This window comes from Papilio machaon, chromosome 24 (genome assembly GCF_912999745.1).
Source record: "Papilio machaon chromosome 24, ilPapMach1.1, whole genome shotgun sequence".
Taxonomy (NCBI): domain Eukaryota; kingdom Metazoa; phylum Arthropoda; class Insecta; order Lepidoptera; family Papilionidae; genus Papilio; species Papilio machaon.
The window spans coordinates 4,923,703-4,944,798 of NC_060009.1; the positions used below are offsets into that span (position 1 = coordinate 4,923,703).

The 21,096-nt window shown below is 32.4% G+C and overlaps 1 protein-coding gene across 4 annotated transcripts; it reads right to left on the reverse strand.

Moving 5' to 3' along the window:
- Nucleotides 1-254: 254 nt before the first annotated feature.
- Nucleotides 255-20,395, reverse strand: LOC106717347 (casein kinase I). 4 transcript variants are annotated; one of them, XM_045683964.1, is made up of 9 exons: nt 20,056-20,395; nt 11,057-11,163; nt 9,417-9,538; nt 8,420-8,614; nt 7,790-7,889; nt 4,814-4,916; nt 4,063-4,149; nt 3,436-3,609; nt 255-296 (listed from the first exon to the last, which is right to left on the reverse strand). In XM_045683964.1, exons 1-9 carry the CDS (start codon nt 20,185-20,187, stop codon nt 294-296), a joined length of 1,023 nt encoding a protein of 340 aa, XP_045539920.1. In that variant the 5' UTR covers nt 20,188-20,395; the 3' UTR covers nt 255-293. The 4 variants fall into 4 exon arrangements, with proteins under 4 accessions (XP_045539920.1, XP_045539922.1, XP_045539921.1 ...); XM_045683966.1 differs by lacking the exon at nt 20,056-20,395 and adding an exon at nt 16,575-16,828; XM_045683965.1 differs by lacking the exon at nt 20,056-20,395 and adding an exon at nt 13,096-13,409.
- Nucleotides 20,396-21,096: the final 701 nt, after the last annotated feature.

The following is a 21,096-nucleotide window of genomic DNA, read 5'->3' on the forward strand; positions in this document are numbered from 1 at the left end:
AAGTTGAAACCTTAAAAGTCAAACTTTCTGAAGCTGAAACCTTAAAAGTCAAACTTTCTGAAGTTGAAACGTTAAAAGTCAACTTTCTGGAGTTGAGTTTTTATGAAAATTATAAATTAATAGTTTATTTTTGGCTTAAATTGGCTAAACGGCGCATGTAACAGCGCCGATGTACAGCAAAGCGGGGCCGGCGACACACAAACACACACACACACAAGTCGGGGCGCACTCGGATGCTATCGCGTTCTCTTTTTCGCCGGACCGCTTGTAGCCGCCGAACGCCTTACTCGTTTTCACTGAAAAAAAAAATAAAAAAAAACAAATTAATTCATTATTTCAACACTTTAGAAAATAATCATTGCGTCTTATTGTATATTTAGTATGAGAAATGTATACTAAGTTGGTAACTATTTTAAATGCGTCAGTTTTTATTAATAAAGACAACCGTTGGCTTCTGAGACCAAAATCTTTGTATAAAACAGTGATTGTCAAACTTATTTCTTTCACCGCCCCCTTTGAAAATCAATTATATTTCAGAGCGCCCATAATTTTTATTCAGCCCTAAAACTTAAAAACCACAATTTCATTACTTTAATTAATTTCAATGCCCCATTTTTTGGGCCCCTTATCGCCCCCTCCTAGGTTTCAAACACCCACCAAGGGGGCGTTATCGCCCACTTTGAGAAACACTGCTATAAAACATATCATCCCTGTAATTTGTTTTAAACAGGGATTTCAATTTCAGAAACCAACGGTTAGTGTAGTTAACGACAAGTTTATCTTAGCCGGTAAATGACGCTGAATTGTGGTTAGTTCTATCAAAAGAAATATGAAAAACTTAAGTAATAGGGAAATCATCATCAGCTCACTGTACGTCCCCACTGAGGGGCTCGGAGCCTACCCTAAGTTAGGTATGACTAGGTCATAGTCAACCACAGCTCAGTGCATGTTGACTTCACACATATCATTGAATTTCTTCTCAGATATGTGCAGCATCACGATGTTTTCCTTCATCGTAAGAACATGGGATAAATGTTCATATGTAAATCAAAAACACATTGGTACATGGCGGGATTCGAACCCAGGACCTGCAGATTGCAAGTCAAGGGCTTAACCCCTGAGCCACCGACGCTCAATGGGTAATCCCTCAATAATAGGGAAATGACATAAAAGAAAGACCAGGCAACTACTGTACAAGAATCTTGTGACAATTTTGACATTGACAGGAAAGTAGTGTGTTACCATTATTTGTTTTATGGCCACCGGGTCAGATAAATATGTCAATCTATAGTATAGATTTCTCATATTAAATATGTTTTAAGGAAATATCTCTGTGACAACATAACTGTATTAGTTAATATACTTTATAAATACATGCTACATAATCTTACTAATATTATAAATGCGAATGTTTGGATGGATGTATGGATGTTTGTTTCAATGTATCTCCAGAACGGCTCAATGGATGTGGATAAAATTAGTCATGGATATAGAACATAGTCTGAAAGAACAACAAAGGCTACAGTTTTTTTAATCCGCGTAGACGGAGTCGCGAGGAACAGCTAATAAAATATAATGAAATTAGATGAATTATTAGAAAATATAATGAAATATATGAATAATGTTTTACTAAAGTTAATTTAATGATATATTAATATACGAAAATACACTAATATCGAAAAGAGGTGACAAAAACTATTTTTTTTAATTTGTAAATACCACCAATAACAAGATGACGTCAAATAGAAAATTAAGAGTTTAATTTTTTTTTTATTTACATGTATTAACTAAATTAACTATTAAATATAATTTAAAAGAGAACATACAATCAATTCCTTAAGATCTTGAAATTGTAAGTTCAAATAAAAAAAAAAACCAACAAAACTTTGAAAAATAATTCATGTTTAATAATTAATATACTATTATTTTAAGCACTCAATGGATTGAGAATTATATAAAAGTTTCTTTTGCTTTAACTTTTTACATTATCAATATATAAAAAAAAAGTAATAAAACAACATTAACCATCGACAAAATTGTTACCGTCAATTCTATATCAACTGGACAAAGACATCTCTGTCATACAATACAATTTAACTACGACATTTATATTCCATATAAAAACTACAAGAAAAAAAACTTTTAAAAGTCCTTATTAAATAGAAAAAAAAATTTTTTTCAAACCAAAAACTCAGCCACAAATCTTAAAATACGAAACATTGTACTAAATAAATAAAAAAATTGCCTAAAAATACTAATAATTTGATATCCTCCTATAATATGATTATTCCGTCAAATTTTGACTTAATATAAATTAGTTATTATTCAAATATTAGAACAAGATGTATGTATGTATATTGTATGTATGGATTTTATATTAGGAGATGGCGGTTAGTTTCTTCTTCATTTGGCTGACAGACTGATGTCCCTTCACTGTCTGTTTGTTAGCTGCGGAGTCTGCGGTCGCATGCGCTGACTTCACCTAAGAAGAAAGCTTTAATTTGACGGAAATCAACAATCTATATATATAAAAGAAAGTCGTGTTAGTTACACTATTTATAACTCAAGAACGGCTGAATCGATTTGACTGAAAATTGGTGGGCAGGTAGCTTAGAACTAGGAGAGGGACATAGGGTAATTTTTACCCCGTTTTCTATTTTTTTTTATTCCGCGCGGACAGAGTTGCGGGAAAAAGCTAGTTATTAATAAAATGGAGGTCACTAAGAGATAAGGAAAACTAACATGAGATTAAATTTAGGCAGGTATTGTTAGGTAGCAGATAGGCAGATGAAGTGATTATAAAGCTAGGTCGATTATGAGTACGTGTAACGACGTATAGGTCTGAGCCTAGGTCTGTTATGAGGCACGATTAGGTAAGAAGAGTGTGAAGTTGGATCATAGTAACACTTGTTCTGTAAAGTCATTTCAAGAGTGCGGTCAGGTAAATTTAAATATGGGGTCTACATCTGTAACAAAATTAGTCCCGTATTGAAAACGACAAATGTAAGGTCAGGCCTCACATTTGCCTGTTTATGGATATTTCAGTTCATCTCAGTTATTAGGCTTCGTCAGTTTATGCGTGGGTCTAGGTCAGTGTGAGGTTAGTTTTGAGGTGTCGGTCTATGTCTGTAGATGACCTCACTCATGTGATGTGAGGTGCTAGTGAGATGTGAGGTTTCTTGATTTCTGAAATGTGAGTTCTGCGAGTTGTGAGATCCTAGAGTTGTAAGGTGCTAGTGAGATGTGAGGTCTCGTAAGTTGTGAAGTGTGATGTCAAGTGTAGTGTGATGTGTGATGTCAAGTGTAGTGTGAAGTGTTATGTCAAGTGTATTATGAAGTGTGATGTCAAGTGTAGTGTGTAGTATGATGTAAAGTGTAGTGTGATGTGTGATGTCAAGTGTAATGTGAAGTGTGAAGTGTTGTGAGATGCAGTACCTCGTTGTTGGGTGGGGGTTGCGGGGGCTGCTGCGCGCGGCGCTGCACGGAGGGCGAGCGGCGGTCTGCTGCGGCGGCGCCCGCCTCCATGGTCTGCTTGCGCTGTCGCAGTATGGTCCAGTCGAATGTGTAGTCATACTGGTAGTTCATCGTACGGAACAAGATGCGGAACAGCTGAAAATAATACATCATATAGTCATTTTACCGTAAATTGCTATTCAGGAGAGATAAACCTTAATAGAAAATTGTAATTATCCCAGTTTTATTCAATCTTTATACTGTTACATTTGTCTACTTCAGCAGTCGTATTTGATTTCACTGCCTTCTTTAGACATCCTCTTTTACACCATCATTCAGTATGCAAAATTTATTGAAAAATCTTACTAACATTATAAATGCGAATGTTTAGATGGATGGATATTTGTTTGAAGGTATCTCTGGAACGACTCAACAGATCTTGATGAAATTTGGCACAGATGTAGAACATAGTCAGAAAGAACATATAGCCTCTTTGTTTTTTTTTTAATTCCGCGCAGACTGAGTCGCGGGCATTATCTATTTATAAATATATAAATATGTTCTTTACAAAATTTCTCAAGCATTTCATTGGTAACAAACAGTTTTTACCTGTCTAAGATACATGTAGTCAGGCGCCTCGTCGAATGTGAGACCGCGGCAGTAATTTAAATACATCGCAAACTCGGCCGGGAAACCCTGATAATACAATAAATACGGTTCAATCTTACTAATATTATAAATGCGAATGTTTAGATGGATGGATGTTTAATACAAGATATCTACGGAAAGGCTCAACGGATCTTGATGAAATTTGCCACAGATGTAGAACATAGTCTAGAACAGCACATATTATACTGGACGGAGTCGCGGTCGAAAACTAGTATTAGATCATTTAAAATACATCAGATCCATCACGTGAAAGCGAAAGACTCCACAAAGTGCAAACAGATTTAGATGAAAATGGTCACAAAAATACAATATACAGTCAAAACCGTTTATGGCGACATCGTTTAGAACAACATACCGGTTAAATTGACCAAAATCAAAGGTCCTGGCTGAATGTTATTACATATCTTTCCTATTAATACCTGTCACCGGTTGTTACAACTATCGGTTTTTACGACTCAATATGAGTAGTCCCTTCGATGTCGTTATAACAGATTTTGACTGTAATTAAAAAAAAAACATTTCATCACACAAAAAATATTACCCACGGAATACATTCAAATTTGGTTCTGAACATAATTACTCTATAATTTTGCAACAACATAAAACATTCGGTTTTTTATTTGCACATGTAAGGCATGTCGCGGACAACAACTAGTATTTTAAATATAATCAATAGTAAGACAATACTTACCTTGCAGAGCACTTCGACGGGCGTCGACATCTTCTTCTCGCTAATTCTTTCATATTTCTGCTTCTTTGTTATAGCTTTCAGTCCCTGCCATGGCAAAGAGCCCCTGAAATGTTACAACATTATACTAAATAATTCGTTTTACGCATTTTAACATACAAACTATAGAAAAAAAGAAATTAAAATGCTTTTTAATACAAAAAACTCGACATGGAAAAGTCTAGATCAGGAACGCCCAAACTATTTTGGACAAGTGACCCCTTTTTCAAAATGAACTGTTGTCTCAGACCCCATTATGGCAAAATTACCTACTTTTAAGATCAATCCCCCTATTCATAATGGTCCGCTAACTTAAAACAGCTGCTACAGAATGTTATTTTTCATTCTGACTTAGATCAATACAAAACAGAGTGAGAATTAGCAATGCTTTAAATTAGCAGACTATTATTAATAGGGGTCGATTTTTAGACCTCGTCGATCCCCAAAATCAATTTTCTTTTATGTCAACCCCAAGGTGTCACTTTGGTAATCCCTGGTCTAGATATTATTATTTACGAGTCAAATATTGTTATTTATAAGTTTTGTCTGTATTTACAGTTATTGCCGTCGTAATATTATGGATTAGGCAATTTCCTTAAGGTTATTGTCATAAACACTACAGCCTGTCTAACTCTTACCATTGGATTCAAAGACCAAAATCTCTGTATAAAACATATAGTCATCCCTGTCATTATCTTTGACAAAACAGAGATAATAATATGTTTTACACGGTTATTTTGGTCTCAGAAACCAACGATTAGTGTAGATGCATTAGTATTATGCAAATAGTCAAATAACAGTTCACCAAAGGATTATATAAACAGATTATGCATAAATCTGTACACAGCCAATTTAGAAAGTCTGTCAGATATAGAATAGATAAGATATTTTTGCGTCGAGCTGTTTTGTTTTTATAATTTTTTGCCAACGTTAGTAATTAACAACTTGTCCCGGCTTTGGAAGTGGAAGAACATCTATATATATAAAAGGAAATCGTGTTAGTTACACTATTTATAACACAAGATCGGTCGAACTGATTTAGCTGAAAATTGATGGGGAGGTAGCTTAGAACTAGGAGACGGACATAGGAACTTTTTTATCTTGTGTGCATTTTTTTTTTATTCCGCGCGGACGACGTCGCGGTCAAAAGCTAGGTTTATAATATTTAAAATCATACTTAATATTATAAATGCGAATATTTAGATGTATGTCTGTTAGAAGGTATCAATGGATCTCGGTTAAATTTGCCACATATTTAGAGAACATAGTCTGGAAGAAGACATTAGCTACTAATAAAGTTCTTTTTAATTCTGCGCGGACGAATTCACGAGCGACGGCTAGTAATTGAATAATTAATTATAGTCAAACTATGTTTTAGAAACATTTTTATTACCTAACAAAAACATCGCTTCCATAAAAAGAAAAAAAAAATAAAGATTATTTTCACCTATACATAAAGTATCGTCTCAAGCAATGTCTAACGGTAACTTTGAACATCTAACTCGAATCGACCTTCAAATCAACATCATGTGAAATTGAACTTTAAAACACAACACATAAAGGTCAAAATTACACAAAACTATCTTCACATTATACAAGTCGGTCAGAAATAACGTATCAAAACGTATTGTGTAAGTGTGTCGGTCGTGTTTTTCGGGTGTAGGTCAAAGAAATCCGTCGCAATTTGCTTAATACGTCATACTTGTCGAAACAAAGCATCCGCGATGTGAGGTAGGACCAATCCTAAACGCTTACTACCGTACTAACTGTAGGTTTCTGAGACCAAAATACCCGTTTAAAATATTTTACTATCTCTGTTTTTTCAAAGATAATGACAGGGATGACGATATTATACAGAGATTTAAGTCTCAGGAACCAATAGTCCCAGTAGGAACCACTCAGAGTACCTAAATCTAAATTTGTATGACAAATTTATATAAGCTATGATCGATGTTCATCATTAATTATTTAATTATCACTTAGAGTTCATTAATCACGTGAGGTTCGTAATTTGGAAGGGGTTCCGGAAAAAATCACATGCATTTATTTTCCAACTAATGATATTGGAAATTTCAATATTACTATGTACAAAAAAATACGAGTGATTTTAAATATAGGGTTACAGTTTTCATCAAACGTGAAAATAATTATCATCTTATTTTATCAGGAAATAAATATTTTTTTACAACAGATTTCCACTACCCACATTTTTTTTAAATTAAAGAGACTATATTGCTTATGTTTTGTTTTTGCAATGGAAGTCCGCGACTGATAATATTTTTTTAGAATGTAATAAATATATTCTAAAGGTAGTTTAAATCAATAAAAAAACATGAGTGTGTCTGTGAGTCACAATTTCCGCGAACGGTCAGTGGCGACGGCGACGTGACGACGCAACAGGTTTTGTTCAATAAAAAAACGTCACTATAGCCAACAGGTCGAGATAAAAGTTTTTTTTCTGTTAATCAAAGGGACTTAAACGCGTGTTATATAAAAAAAATTGCTACGAGCTTGCGTTATAAAGAAGTGTGCTTACGCTTTATTATAATACTAGGTGTTACCCGCGATTCCGACCGCCCGGAATTTAAAAAAAAAACTTAATAAGTAATATGTTCTTCCAGACTATGTTCTACATCTAAACCAAATTTCATCTGAATCCGTTCCGGAGATACCTTCAAACAAACATCCATCCATCCATCCATCTAAACATTTATATCTATATATATAGTCAGAAAGTCGTGTTAGTTACACTATTTATAACTCAAGAACGGCGGAATCGATTTGACTGAAAATTGGTGGCCAGGTAGTTTAGAACCAGGAAACGGACATAGGATAATTTTTACCCTGTTTTCTATTTTTTATTCCGCGCGGACGGAGTCGCGGGTAAAAGCTAGTTTATAATATAAGTAAGATAAGACATATAAATGAATACAAACATACCTATTGAAGTACATAAGTACATATCCGAGCGACTCCATGTCGTCCCGCCGTGACTGCTCAATGCCGAGGTGCGCGTTGATGGAGGCGTAACGCGCTGTGCCTAAACACATCGCACTTCGTACATTTCACTACCATATCATTTGGAATTATCTCTTATTCACACAATTTACCTCTTTATTTAAAACTTATGCCACCTTTGTACACATCATCAATATTATCAAAAAAAAAGAACGACAATTTCTTTTTAACCGAATGACAACAGGATGATGTTTTTTTGTATAAAGTAGGTTAGATATATATGTCAATAATTGTAGCCTAAACAACTGAACCTATTTTGAAGAGTTATCATGAAATTCACCTTCACTAGTGTCTCATATACAGTGTACAGTGTGTTGTTTTTTTTAAATTAATAAATAGTTATACAGTGTGTTGTTTTTTTTAAATTAATAAATAGTTATACAGTGTGTTGTTTTTTTAAAATTAATAAATAGTTATACAGTGTGTTGTTTTTTTAAATTAATAAATAGTTATACAGTGTGTTGTTTTTTTTGAATTAATAAATAGTTATACAGTGTGTTGTTTTTTAAATTAATAAATAGTTTTAAGAGTGTTTAATCAATGTTTACTCACCAGTCAAATTTTTATCCTCGCGATATGATATGTGGGCGCGCGTGCGCAGGTCGCGGAACTTCTTTGCGAGGCCGAAGTCAATCATGTAAAGCTTGTTGCAGTGACGGCCGATGCCCATCAAAAAGTTATCCGGCTTTATATCGCGGTGTATAAAGCACTTGCAGTGGATAAATTCCACGCGACCCAGCATTTGATCTAAAATATTTAACCGCTTAATACGACGTCGGATGACAAAAATCGGTTAAAGTGACAAAAACTGCGCCATTAAACTCTTATGAACGACAAATTATGGGTTATAAACATTATCTACTAATACAACATTGGAAGAAATAATTGTTAGGTCGACCAACATTAAATCCTAACTGAACGCCTTGTAAATTCTTACAAACAATGAAATATGAGTCATTACTAAGTATTGTCGAATCCCTTGATATTTACACTGTTTTTTTTTAAAGTAAAAGCAGAAACTATCGTTTGAAAATCAGTGCAAATGAAGTTTATTAATTACCTTAATAATCCAAATTGTAGCATAAAATACAAACAGAAACAAGGTTATAAAATGTTTTATCAATTAAATAAATTTCCACAATTTTCCAAAAAAAAAAAAAAAAACCAATTACATCAACTATGCTTTATACATAACTAGACTTGCTACCAAAAGTTAACATCTTACAATACAGTTACAATTTAGTTAATATAACCCTGTCCATTGATATATAACTTGTTATATATTTTTGCTAATGCACACATGAAATGTGACTAAGTCATATTTTTCCCAAACGAACTTTTACCGTCCAGAGATAATCAAGAAGGGCGGTATTAGGAGCATCAGAAACTGGTGTGCATGTATGTACAGATGTATGAATGTAGAAGAAACGAGAGAGGTGTAAGGACCTCGCCAAACGGAGGTCCGTGGTCTCTGCCAACCCCTCTGAGTTACGGGCGTGAATTATATTGTTTTAAAGTCACTACTATCTGACAAAAAAGTGATACGGACCGGCTAACATGAGAACAGTCTTGATTGTGAACTGTCGCGAGCAGAAGTTGAAGAGGTCCTCGAGGGAAGGCCCCAGCAGATCCATCACGAGGATGTTGTGGTCCTTCTCGTACCCATACCATCTGCAATAAACATCTTATTAACATTGAGGGCAATGACCTCTATCAAAAATCGTTTTTTAAATATTATAAGGAGGCAAATAAGCAAGTGTCAACTTGTCATTTCTCAGAGCATTCCGGACCCTGTTACCTTGATTGTCTTTTGCTATTTAATATTTTGGTGACACACAGTTAACACTCTCATTTATCTTCAACCTTGACGTTGGCAAAATCATCGAAAAAACGATGGGGTTCACTATTAATTAAAACAAAAAATGTCAACTTGAATAGACATCCGCAATTGTAGATGCTTGGTTTGCAGACCTTTTATTGGTGGAAGAGGACACACAGGAAGAGAACATTTCCCCTTACTTCATGCTACCTTATGCATTCTCCGACATCAAATCCACTTCCTCTTCCCATCCTTTCCTTATACGAAAAGGGCGGGAATAGAAAGAAGATTTTTTTGACATACATATTAAAAAAATCACAAAATCATTACGAATATGTACAACTTGAAATTAAACTTTAGGAAAAACAAAAAGAACCATACATCAGTTAATTAAATTTGACAAACAACTGTAAACTTAAACAAAACTTAACAACACTCACAGACAAATCACACTTCACTCAAACCTAAGACCTTGTGTTATGACCAAGTATTGAGGTCAACAATATATTTGCATAAGAAGGCTGTCATTAATATCTACAACTCATATTCAAGGGTCAGGGTAAGAAATATTGTATGAATTTAGATACATTATTCATATCTTCTAAACACTAAATGAGGAACATCTAAACAAAAACTGTTAAATCAAATTTTGAAATTTTTTTATGATGCCATATTTCTACTTTTTCACAAAAAAAAAAACAATGTAATTTATCAGTTTTTGTTCCGACGCTATTCAAATATAATCTTATATTATAAATGGGAATGTTTAGGTGGGTGGGTGGATGTTTGTTTGAAGGTATCTCAGTAACAGCGGAACACATCTTGATGAAATTTGGTAAAGATGTAGAACATAGACTGGGAGAACACATAGGCTACTTATTAAGTTTTTTTTAATTCATCGCGGACAGAGTCGCGGGCAACAGCTAGTATGTTATATAGAGAATATCTATCTACCCACAAACACTAAATCCATATGAAATTTCTTAAAATATACTATTCCTAACTGACATGTGTTCTAAATTTCTGGAGTTACATGTAAAGAAACTTCCATCCATCCAAACTTTTGCATTTACAATCAAACCTGGATAAGCGGGAGTGCAAGGGACTTTGATATTTTTCTTTCTACAGAAGTTTCTCCCTAACCAAGCTTCTCAATTATAGAAGCCGTCCAATGGGATCAAGAAATAGCTATCGCTTATCCAGGTAAGCATAAGTAAGTAATTCAGGTATTACATATTTACCAAAAGGCAAAAATTAAAGCTGCCTTTAATTAAGCCAAAACTTGAGATTTATAAAACCCTGTTTACCAACCCCACATGAGTGAGATAAGGCCAAGGTGATAATGTTATATACCAAAATTAAGTATGTACCTTATATGTGGTATACCAATGCCCCCTTGGAGCATTTTATATACTCGGCTCTCATAGAGAAGCTGAGGGTGTCGGGCCTTAATGTTTTCTATCTTCACTGCTACCTCCTGTAACAAACAAATAACAAATATGTGAATATTTCCATATATCCATATCTATGCTAATAATTATAAAAAGGAAAGATTTGTTTGTTTATTTGCATTGAATATATTCCTTAACTACTGAATTGATTTGAAAAATTATTTCACTGCTGGAATGCTACACTATCCCCGAGTGACATGTTTTTACTTCTTTTTTTTTTAATTCTGCATGGACAAAGTCACAGGCAATTGCTCATGTATTTAAACAAGCTATCAATGTTACAGTCGACTCTCATTAATTCAAAGTTATCATGTACTCATCATGTACCCTATTTCGAACTAAATCAATACATTTTTATGCACTTAGTAATTCGAACAGAAAAAATAAATGCTATATAACATAATGACGCGTTAATTCGAACTCATAGGCGTTCAACACTCAACAATTCAAAGTTGTAGAGAGAAAGAGGTGGAAAGATTGTAAGTACATTTTGGGACAAGTTCCAACTTGTATCAATATAAAAGAGCCTTTGTTTTTGTTATGATTAGTTTGACTATTTGACACACACTTCTCAACAGCAATATGCTTTGAAGCAAACCAGTATAACAGAGTTCTTTTGAAAGATCAATTGATTCACATTATGAATACATACATATGTACAATGTACCTCTAAACTTTAGACATTGTTATAGAATAGCAGTTAATAAATAATAATTGATCAACACTTAATAATTTGAAGTTTTATTTATTTTCTCTTACAAATTTCCAACCATTTGATATTTCAAACACTTGATAATTTGTAATATTTTAAGTCCCTCAAGTTTCGAATTAAGGAGATTGTGTCCCACTCAAACTTTTTCAAATAGGCATAATAGTCTTGGTAATATTATTAATATTATAAATGGGAATATTTAGATCGTTGGATTATTAGAAGGTATCTCCAGAACACCTCAATGGATCTGGATGAAATTTGATATGGATATAGAATATAGTCTGGAAGAACACATAGGCTACTAATTAAGTTATTTTTAATTCTGCTGACGGAGTTGCGGGAGACAGCTAGTGTTTCAATAATTAGATTAAACATCAATCAGAGTGAAAAGGGACTACATGGTATGGACATAATATAATTTTTAAATTGTGCACATAAAAATTCTAGTTAGAAAGTGATATTTTCATTTCTTAAAAACAGGGCTACAATATTAGTGTTGTAGTAAATTTATGTTCACCTTAGTATATTACTATGTAATATAGCATAATAAAAGACATCTATACACCAAGGGTTTGGGGGCACGCTTCCTCCAAGTGAACCAATAGTTTAGTGTGGACAGTAGGATATCATTGGATGTGGAAAGTGGAGGACCGCATACTGTGAAAGGCTTTAGGGAAGGCTTATGTCCAACAGCAAGCAAAGGATGATAATTTAACATCATTGTGCCTTTCAAACTAAGTCACTATTTACAAATTAAATTATAAATAACCTTTCTTTTGTCTTGATTATAAAATGAATGAAAAACTACTAGAACAGCAAGGTCATATCTTCAGAAGGTTACTGTACAAAAAATTTGGATATAAAATTGATTTTGTTCAATATATTTAGGCCAAACAAACCGACTCAATAATTATTTGAAGTATAAAAGTGAGAAGATATGTAATGACTTTAAAAACAGAAAAGTAACGGTAACTTTGATAAATGTAAAATCTTTGTTGGTAATAAATTTCGAAGTACCACAACACAAAAAATATTGAATCTATTTGTTAAGGTGTTAAAAATAGAAAAAAAGACATGAAAGACATAGAATTTACTAAAATAAGCTATTATAAATGTGTAGTTCTAAAGTCACGTAATAATACACCAAAATAGTGTTTGAAACCACATTCATAACAGAACTAAACACGCGAGTCGCCACAAGGCGCGCAACGATGTCGACTCATAATTAAATTATAAATAAAAGTACCTTTTTTAAATCATTTACAGCTAAATAAATATCGCCGAAACTGCCACAGCCTATTTTTCGGATAACTTTGTATTCTCCGATACCTGTTTCTATAATTGTGTGTTTCTTGATGGTAGCCATTTTCTTTTGTCTTCATTACTCGTTAGTGAATTGAATATTTAACAACCATTTTGATTTTGTGTTTTTAGGCTTCACTTTTTGATTTGTTGTTATTACAATCTATTAGAAATTAAATGTTTTTTTATCAATTGCTATAAAATTGGACACAAACTCATTTCAGCACGTCAGCTCATTTCTGTGACGTCACGACAATAGTGTTGCCATCGCGGAGAGAAGCTATTTACCAAATTAGATTAGTAAAATATTGCACGTTGATGGTAAACACGAATTTGTTTCATATTTTTCAAAATATATTTAATCAACTAATATTTAGTAGTTGATTATGTTTTAATGTTCAATTTCAGTTAAGACCTAAAGACGGCTAACAAAAGCAAGTTGTAGAACATTTAAAATCTACCATAGACAATAAGACAATTGGATTAAAAGCTACCAATTTTTTTAGAAAAATGTCTTCAAAAAGTACAGTGCATTCGTCTTTATATGATGTTCGCATTATTTTTTACAGTATAAATAAGCAGACATGGACGAATTGTGTGAAAAGTAACAAAATCAAGGATGAAATGGAAGCTGAAATATATATGTGAAAGAGAAAGAATACAACAAGGAGATACTGTTATTATTATAATTTTTTAATATCTCCGTTTTTCTTCTATTTTTTGTAAGAAAATAATGTTTTTATGTTTTATCTAGTGGAGTGAAACATAATTTAGCAAAGAAAACATGAACAGATTTACAATATCTATGTAAAATTATAATTATAAATATGTAGAATTTAATGATGTTCAGAACAATTTAGTTACAGTCGACTCTCTTTAATTCAAACCTGTGATAATTCGAACCTATCCATAATTCTAAGTTATCACGAGTTCCCTACAAAATCTCTTTATATTTCGAACTAAATCAATACATTTTTATGCACTTGGTAATTCGAATGAAAAAATCATTGCTATATAACAAAATGACGCGTTTATTCGAACTCGGGCGTCCAACACTCGACAATTCAAAGTTGCAGAGAGAAAGAGACGGAAAGATTGTAAGTACATTTTGAGATAAGTTCAAACTTGTATCAACATAAAAGAGCCTTTGTTTTTGTTATGATTCATTTCACTATTTGACACACACTTCTCACAAATTGGTTTGTTTAGTTATCAATTATCATTCAGTTACTGTTATTCTTTCGTTGGTAGCAGTTATAGAATAGCAGTTAATAAACAATAATTGATCAACACTTAATAATTCGAAGTTTTATTTATTTATTTTCTCTCACAAATTTCGAACCATTTGTTATTTCAAAAACTCGATAATTCGTAATATTTCGAATTAACGAGAGTCGACTGTATTTTTAAGTACACAAAACTAGATGTTTTTAAGCATCTTTTGATGCATTTACCTATAATATTACAAATAAATAAGAAAAGTACAGTTATACACATACAGACATCCAACAGATAAATAAAATTAGTCGGTATTAAATATCAAAATGTTTTTTTTTTGTTATGCACATCTATATATATAAAAGAAAGTCGTGTTAGTTACACTATTTATAACTCAAGAACGGCTGAATCGATTTGACTGAAAATTGGTGGGCAGGTAGCTTAGAACCAGGAAACAGACATAGGATAATTTTTAGTCCGTTATATATTTTTTTTATACTGCGCGGACAGAGTCGCGGGTAAAAGCTAGTTTATAAATATAACCTATTTTTAAAATCATTGTCTGTCTGTCTGTCTGCAAGATCGCATTTGTTCAGAGTAATATCTGGAATGATTGTGACGGGACTTTTGATGGTAACTGATGCACATGGGAGTAACATGGGCCAAGTTGTTACAATGGAGTTGGACTATGTATTGTTTAGTAACAATGGTATTTAATTTCATGCTGGGGAACACAGGCAACAGCTAATATCAAAATATAATAGACATGTATTTAAGATCTAAGTAAAGTTTATGCTTACTGTTCTTAATAATCTTAAAATTGCTTTTAACTGATTGAATAGTCACATGAGTTAGTTCTTAGTACAATAATCTAGTAAAAACTAGAATATAACAAGTGCCTTGTACAAAGTGGATTTTCTATGATCTAGTTTACTGACATTCAAAGATATTACGAAGACAGCAATTTATACTAACACCAGCTTTTGCCTGCAACTTTGTCCGCACGGAACTAAAAACTCAGTAAGTAGCATATATGTTTTTCCAGATTATGTTCTACATGTGTGACAAATATCTAGATCCTTTAAGCTCTTTTGGAGATACCTTTAAACATCTATCCATCTAATCTTTCACATTTATAATATTAGTAAGACAACAAAGAAAATTATAGTGTTTATTCTTGGTTTATAAAATTAAAAAAAATAATGCTTTACAAAGTTAAGATTTTTTTCAGTATAGTTGGCTAGAAGCCTTTTTAAACACAGTGATCCAGAAACAGAAAACAACATCTCCAATATTGGTAAATAAAGACATTAATATATGATAAATTTTTCCTTTTAATTTTGGAACCCAATAATTTTTTTTGTGTGTATTACAGAAAGATTATTTACCTTAAATGCTGAGATAATAGATTAGGTTAATTTATTATATACATTTTATTCTGCAAAAGATTAAATGCAAATTATATAGGAATCATTTAAAACAAATACCGGCTGAATGAAATAGCAAAACTTGATATCAATGAATTAAGTTCACTTTATTACTATGAGTTTCCACTGCTGAAACACTTGTATAAAAACATAGTGACATCCTTCTCATTCAATTTGAAAATAAAAGAGAAGAATTTTTATTGAATTGGTTTACAAACATTAAATGCATTTGGTTAACATAAAGTTTACTTTGGGTAACATATGTTAAAAGATAACATGAAAATTATGTATCTACCTATACCAGCTAGGTTATAAATCTTATTTTTTTTTTACTTTGAAATATTGTTACAAATATATTCACATTGCTCACTAAATACAGGTTATGCCTTTGTTGCAATTATCATTTCACGCATGCAGTAAGGTCATGAGAAAACAGTTAAAATATCTTATAATAACGTAAAATACATTGCACGAATGTTTTCATTCAAAACAGGTCATTGAAGTTTCACAATCTTTACACAAACTTCCGAGTAACATTACATCAAAATAAAAAGGATATGGCCTAGACACGTTTCAGTTTAAGTAGGAAGCATAGTGTGAGAATTTGTAGAGATCACTTCAGTCAAAGAAATGCAAATAGCTGCATTACATTCACGAATAAGGTGCGTCATTGAATGGAAACCATTATGGTTTGGCGTTACATACGGGAAGCATATGATTGGGGTCACGTCACATCTGTACATAGCTTTAAAAATGTTTATGTATTTGTTAATTTTACCTCTCCGCTGGATATATTGATCGCCAAATGAATGTCTCCAAAAGATCCACCACCTATTCTTCTAACCATCTTGTATTTCCCCGCGATTAACACTTCCCGTCGGGACGTAAACATTGTGATTTCTTAAATATATATATTCACTAACAAATACGGAAAGTAAATAGTTAAAAGTACACTATGTACACTTCACAAAACTAAACACTATTCAATAAAAACACGAGTAAGATCTTGGCTACATTTTCTACAACTAAACAGATAAGAAATGTTTGGTCAATGTTGCCAGATAAAAAATAAAAATTCTACAAAACATTTTAATCAAAACTTAACAGGTTTTTTGCACGTAAAATTGCAAATGTTACCATGTATAATTTAATTGTTTTAACATCATTTTCTGCTTTTTTAGTCGCAAATTACTTAATCCGAAAAAACTTCACGTTTTCTTGATATAAGAAATTATTTAAATGAAATCGAAAAGTGGTAAACGGATTTAAGTTTCGGTGTTGTCACACCCGTATTACATGTAATAAAATCACAAATTAAAACCTTTTTTTCATTTGAAAAAATCTCAGACGTTAAATAGAGACGTGTGTGATTTTATCAAATTATTATATTAAAGAACGAAAGAGACATTTGAGACTTTTTTCCTAGACAATAATTGCCAATACAGATTACATTGTGACTTCTGATCTTAAAACAGTGTCTTTTGCTTTTTGTTTTTGTCCTGTAATGACTAAAATTCTGAAGGCCAGAAAATTTTCATATCTATTAATTTTTTCTGCATTAAATTGCCATGTCAATGTAAAAAAAGCTTTTTTATTATTATTAGAAGTGGCAAACAATCAAGCAGCTTTCTGAATTCGCCGAAATATTGAAGCTACTGCTGCCCATGGGCAACTGCAATTGAAGATGCATTGCCCACCCAAAACCATTCTACTTCTCCATCCCATCATAAGGTTGGGAAGGGAATGTGGATTAAAATTAGGCATTTACACTCGTGTGGTCGTGGTATTTCACCAGTCAAGCTGGCCAGTTGATACACCCAAAAAATATTGTTGTAGTCTCTGCCACTTTTACTAAGCTATGCTAGATGGCACAGTTGTCCAAGATGGTATTTAATTTTTTTTGACATAGATGGCGCTGGTAGTTTCCAATTTTTTTTTCAATGGAATAAAAAAAAGATACCAACATTAAATATTCATCATCAGGCCACTATATGTCCCCACTGAGGGCCTCAGAGCTTACCCTAAATTATGGGTGACTAGGCAATAGTCAACCACCCAGTAGCCCAGTGCAGGTTGGTAAATTTTCAAAAGAAGTTTAAACTAATAACACTAATTTTGAAAGACTGCTTGTATTTGGAACAAATATTATTATTAAATGAGATGTTTTATTATATTTTAATTATTTATGTAAAATTATAAAATAAATATAGTTCTATATTTATTAACAAAGCTAAGTACTTAACAATATAAGGAAAATAACATAAAGGAAAGCAAAAATAATGCAACTACAATAACAAGAGCAGTTCAATGATTGGAATGTATAAATAACCAAAGACTAATGACTTACTATCAACCTGATATAAATCTGATCATTAACTAGATGACTTATCGTTGGTTTCTAAGACCAAAATCTCCGTTTAAAACATATTGTTATCTTTGTTTTGTCAAAGATGATAGGGATGATATGTTTTATACAGAGGGTATCAGAAACCAGCAGTTAGTGAAACAAAATAGTGGTAGAAACCAATCTAACCTGGTAGGTACCAGTGAAACTAAATAACAATGGCTCAACAGTCCCTTATCAATGTTGAAAAAGTACCACAAGATCTTTGTCGGTTTGTAGCTGTCTTGTCACATCTTGTGTAGTTTTCTATGCTTTCAAATATTTTCTCACACTGCTATGATAACATTGCACTTGGAAATATAAATTTGTGGGAAAACAATTGATTCATTTTTATTGTTTTAATATATGCAATGACAGGATGGAGACATTGGGTATGTTAACATCCATATTTTCACAGTTTGACTTTAATTAAAGCCTTATTATAAACTGTTGGTAAATTGTGAATAATAAATCTATTTTTCCTTTTGTTAAAATCCTATCTTTATGGAATACAACTTTAAAAACTGAACCCATGTTTTATATACTCACTTAAATCACATAAAATGCAAGCCGAATCAAATTTAAAATTTTAATCTTAATAATCATTGAAGATTGTTATACTGAAGGAAAACATTGTGATGCAACCTGCATATATCTGAGAAGTCAATGATGAAGTCTGATGAAGTCAACCAACCCGCACTGGGTCAGTATGGTTGACTATGGCCTAGTCACCCTTAACTTAGGGTATGCTCAGAGCCCTACAATAGGGACATATAGTGAGCTGAAGATGAATCATTGAAGAAATCAAATTCATTTAAATCAGAATTTATTGTCAATTTATAATATGGTCAGTGACAATAATAAAAGATGATACGTTATGTGATTTAACACTAACCATTAATTTTCAAGTCCATAATCGCCATTTAAACCCCTGTTTTTGTCTTTGACCAAACCAAAATAACAGTATGTTTTAAATAGGGAAGAAGTCTCGGAAAACAACTGTATGTCTTTTACATTCAATGTTTTTTGTATATTTTTACAAGACAAATAATGTGAGGTTTTATATGCAGCAATGATATTTGAATAAGTAGAGTTGACTTTGAGACCTCAATAACATGTTATAATAGAATAAAAGTGTGTCAACTCAAATTAACATAAACATCATAACAAAAAAACAATTTTTCAGTAGGTTTTACCTGTTTATGACCTGCTAAAAACCTGTTATTCAACTTATTCTCTATGGAAAATTAAGGATTACAATATGTTTTTGTAAATATGTATTAACAGTAAGGGAACAATGTAATAGTTGAAAGACTACGAGACATGACAAAGATTTGTTGTTATAAACAATTTCTTAAAGTAATAAATCCATATTTGATCATATTATCACACTTTTCTAAACCAAAAACTCTGTTTATGATAGGATATAGTAACATTATAATTTTTGTGCACATTTAAGAAATATTCCTTACAGTTTAAATATTTAAGAAAGCAATAAGTGCAAACCAAGTCTAATTTATTGATTTCAAAGTAAATTTTACCAAAGATAATAATGCTAGGTTCATTCTGTTTGGTTTTTATTTGGTATAGTAGGTTCATTAAGTCGATATATTTAATTTGGCGCAAAACATTGTGAAATTACGGTCATGATGATAAAATAGTGTCATACGACAAATAATCACAGTTTGATTTTTCTCCATTTACATCGTAGTGCGTAATAATCGATACAAAGATCGACATTTAGTCCTTGAGCCTTCGTCAAACCTAACACGGACGTATGTACGCAATTTCACAACCCCTTGACGACCTCTTTTCAAAGTTGAAATAACACGTCAATCGTATATAAAATTAGTATAATAATGAAACAATCACTTACCTCGCCATTAGCGGTGTTTATGCCCAGATAAATATCACCGAAAGAACCACCACCGATTCTTCTAATAATCCTATATTTCCCTGCAATAAGAACCTCCCTTTTAATTGCCAGCATACCCTGAAAGTTCGACATGGTGACTGATTGTTCTCTAATTTGGGTAGATTACACGAATTTTGTTATAAAACCACACAAAGATCTTGAAACACTACAACAACAAGTTTTGACGCGCTATCATTTCTATTTCGTGATGTCGTGAACAATATTAGCAAAACGGAAAGAAAGATGTAAAACGAAAGATAGTAACTGGCTGGTATGGGCACGTTCCGATACAGGATTTACTTTTACGGTAAGGTCAATGTTGCCATACAACAATGTAATGTTTTAATCAATTTTAATTTTCGTAATTTTATTTTAATTAATAATTTATTTCATTGCTTGTTGTTAAAACAATCTACATTGTAAAATAAATTAAACTCGAGAGAATTTTAAGTGTCACATATTGGGCTTTCTCATAATAAAATGTATGGTGACTTTTGTACGGTCACCACAGGTTTTTTTTAGTTATGTTACATCAAAAACTACCAATATTGACTTTTGCCACAGATAAAATTATTGTAATTTAAGAAAACTCTACCTCCTCAAGAAAATAGTTGAGTCAACATGAATTGAACTTTAATCAAATTAATTTGGATGAAGGAGTTGTTTAATCCGACGTTCGTACGGTGAAGGAAAACATCTTAATGTAACCCGCATATAATGAATTCCTGGGAGAAAAAGATAACGACGAAGCTCGCCCCCCGTCACGTTCCGTCTGCCGAAATGGCGAAAAGTGGATTGCGGAGCTTCGTTTGGCCAAATTAAGGTCCGTGATCTCTGCCTACCCCTCTGGGTTACAGGCGTGAGTTAATTCTGCTTCTACTAATAAAATAAATGAAAAACCTTTTTTCAATATTTTTTATTTATATTGTTTACACGTTCACAAAATATATCAAAGTATAAATAAAACATGTAGTTAATTTATTTGATTAAAAAAAAGATTAC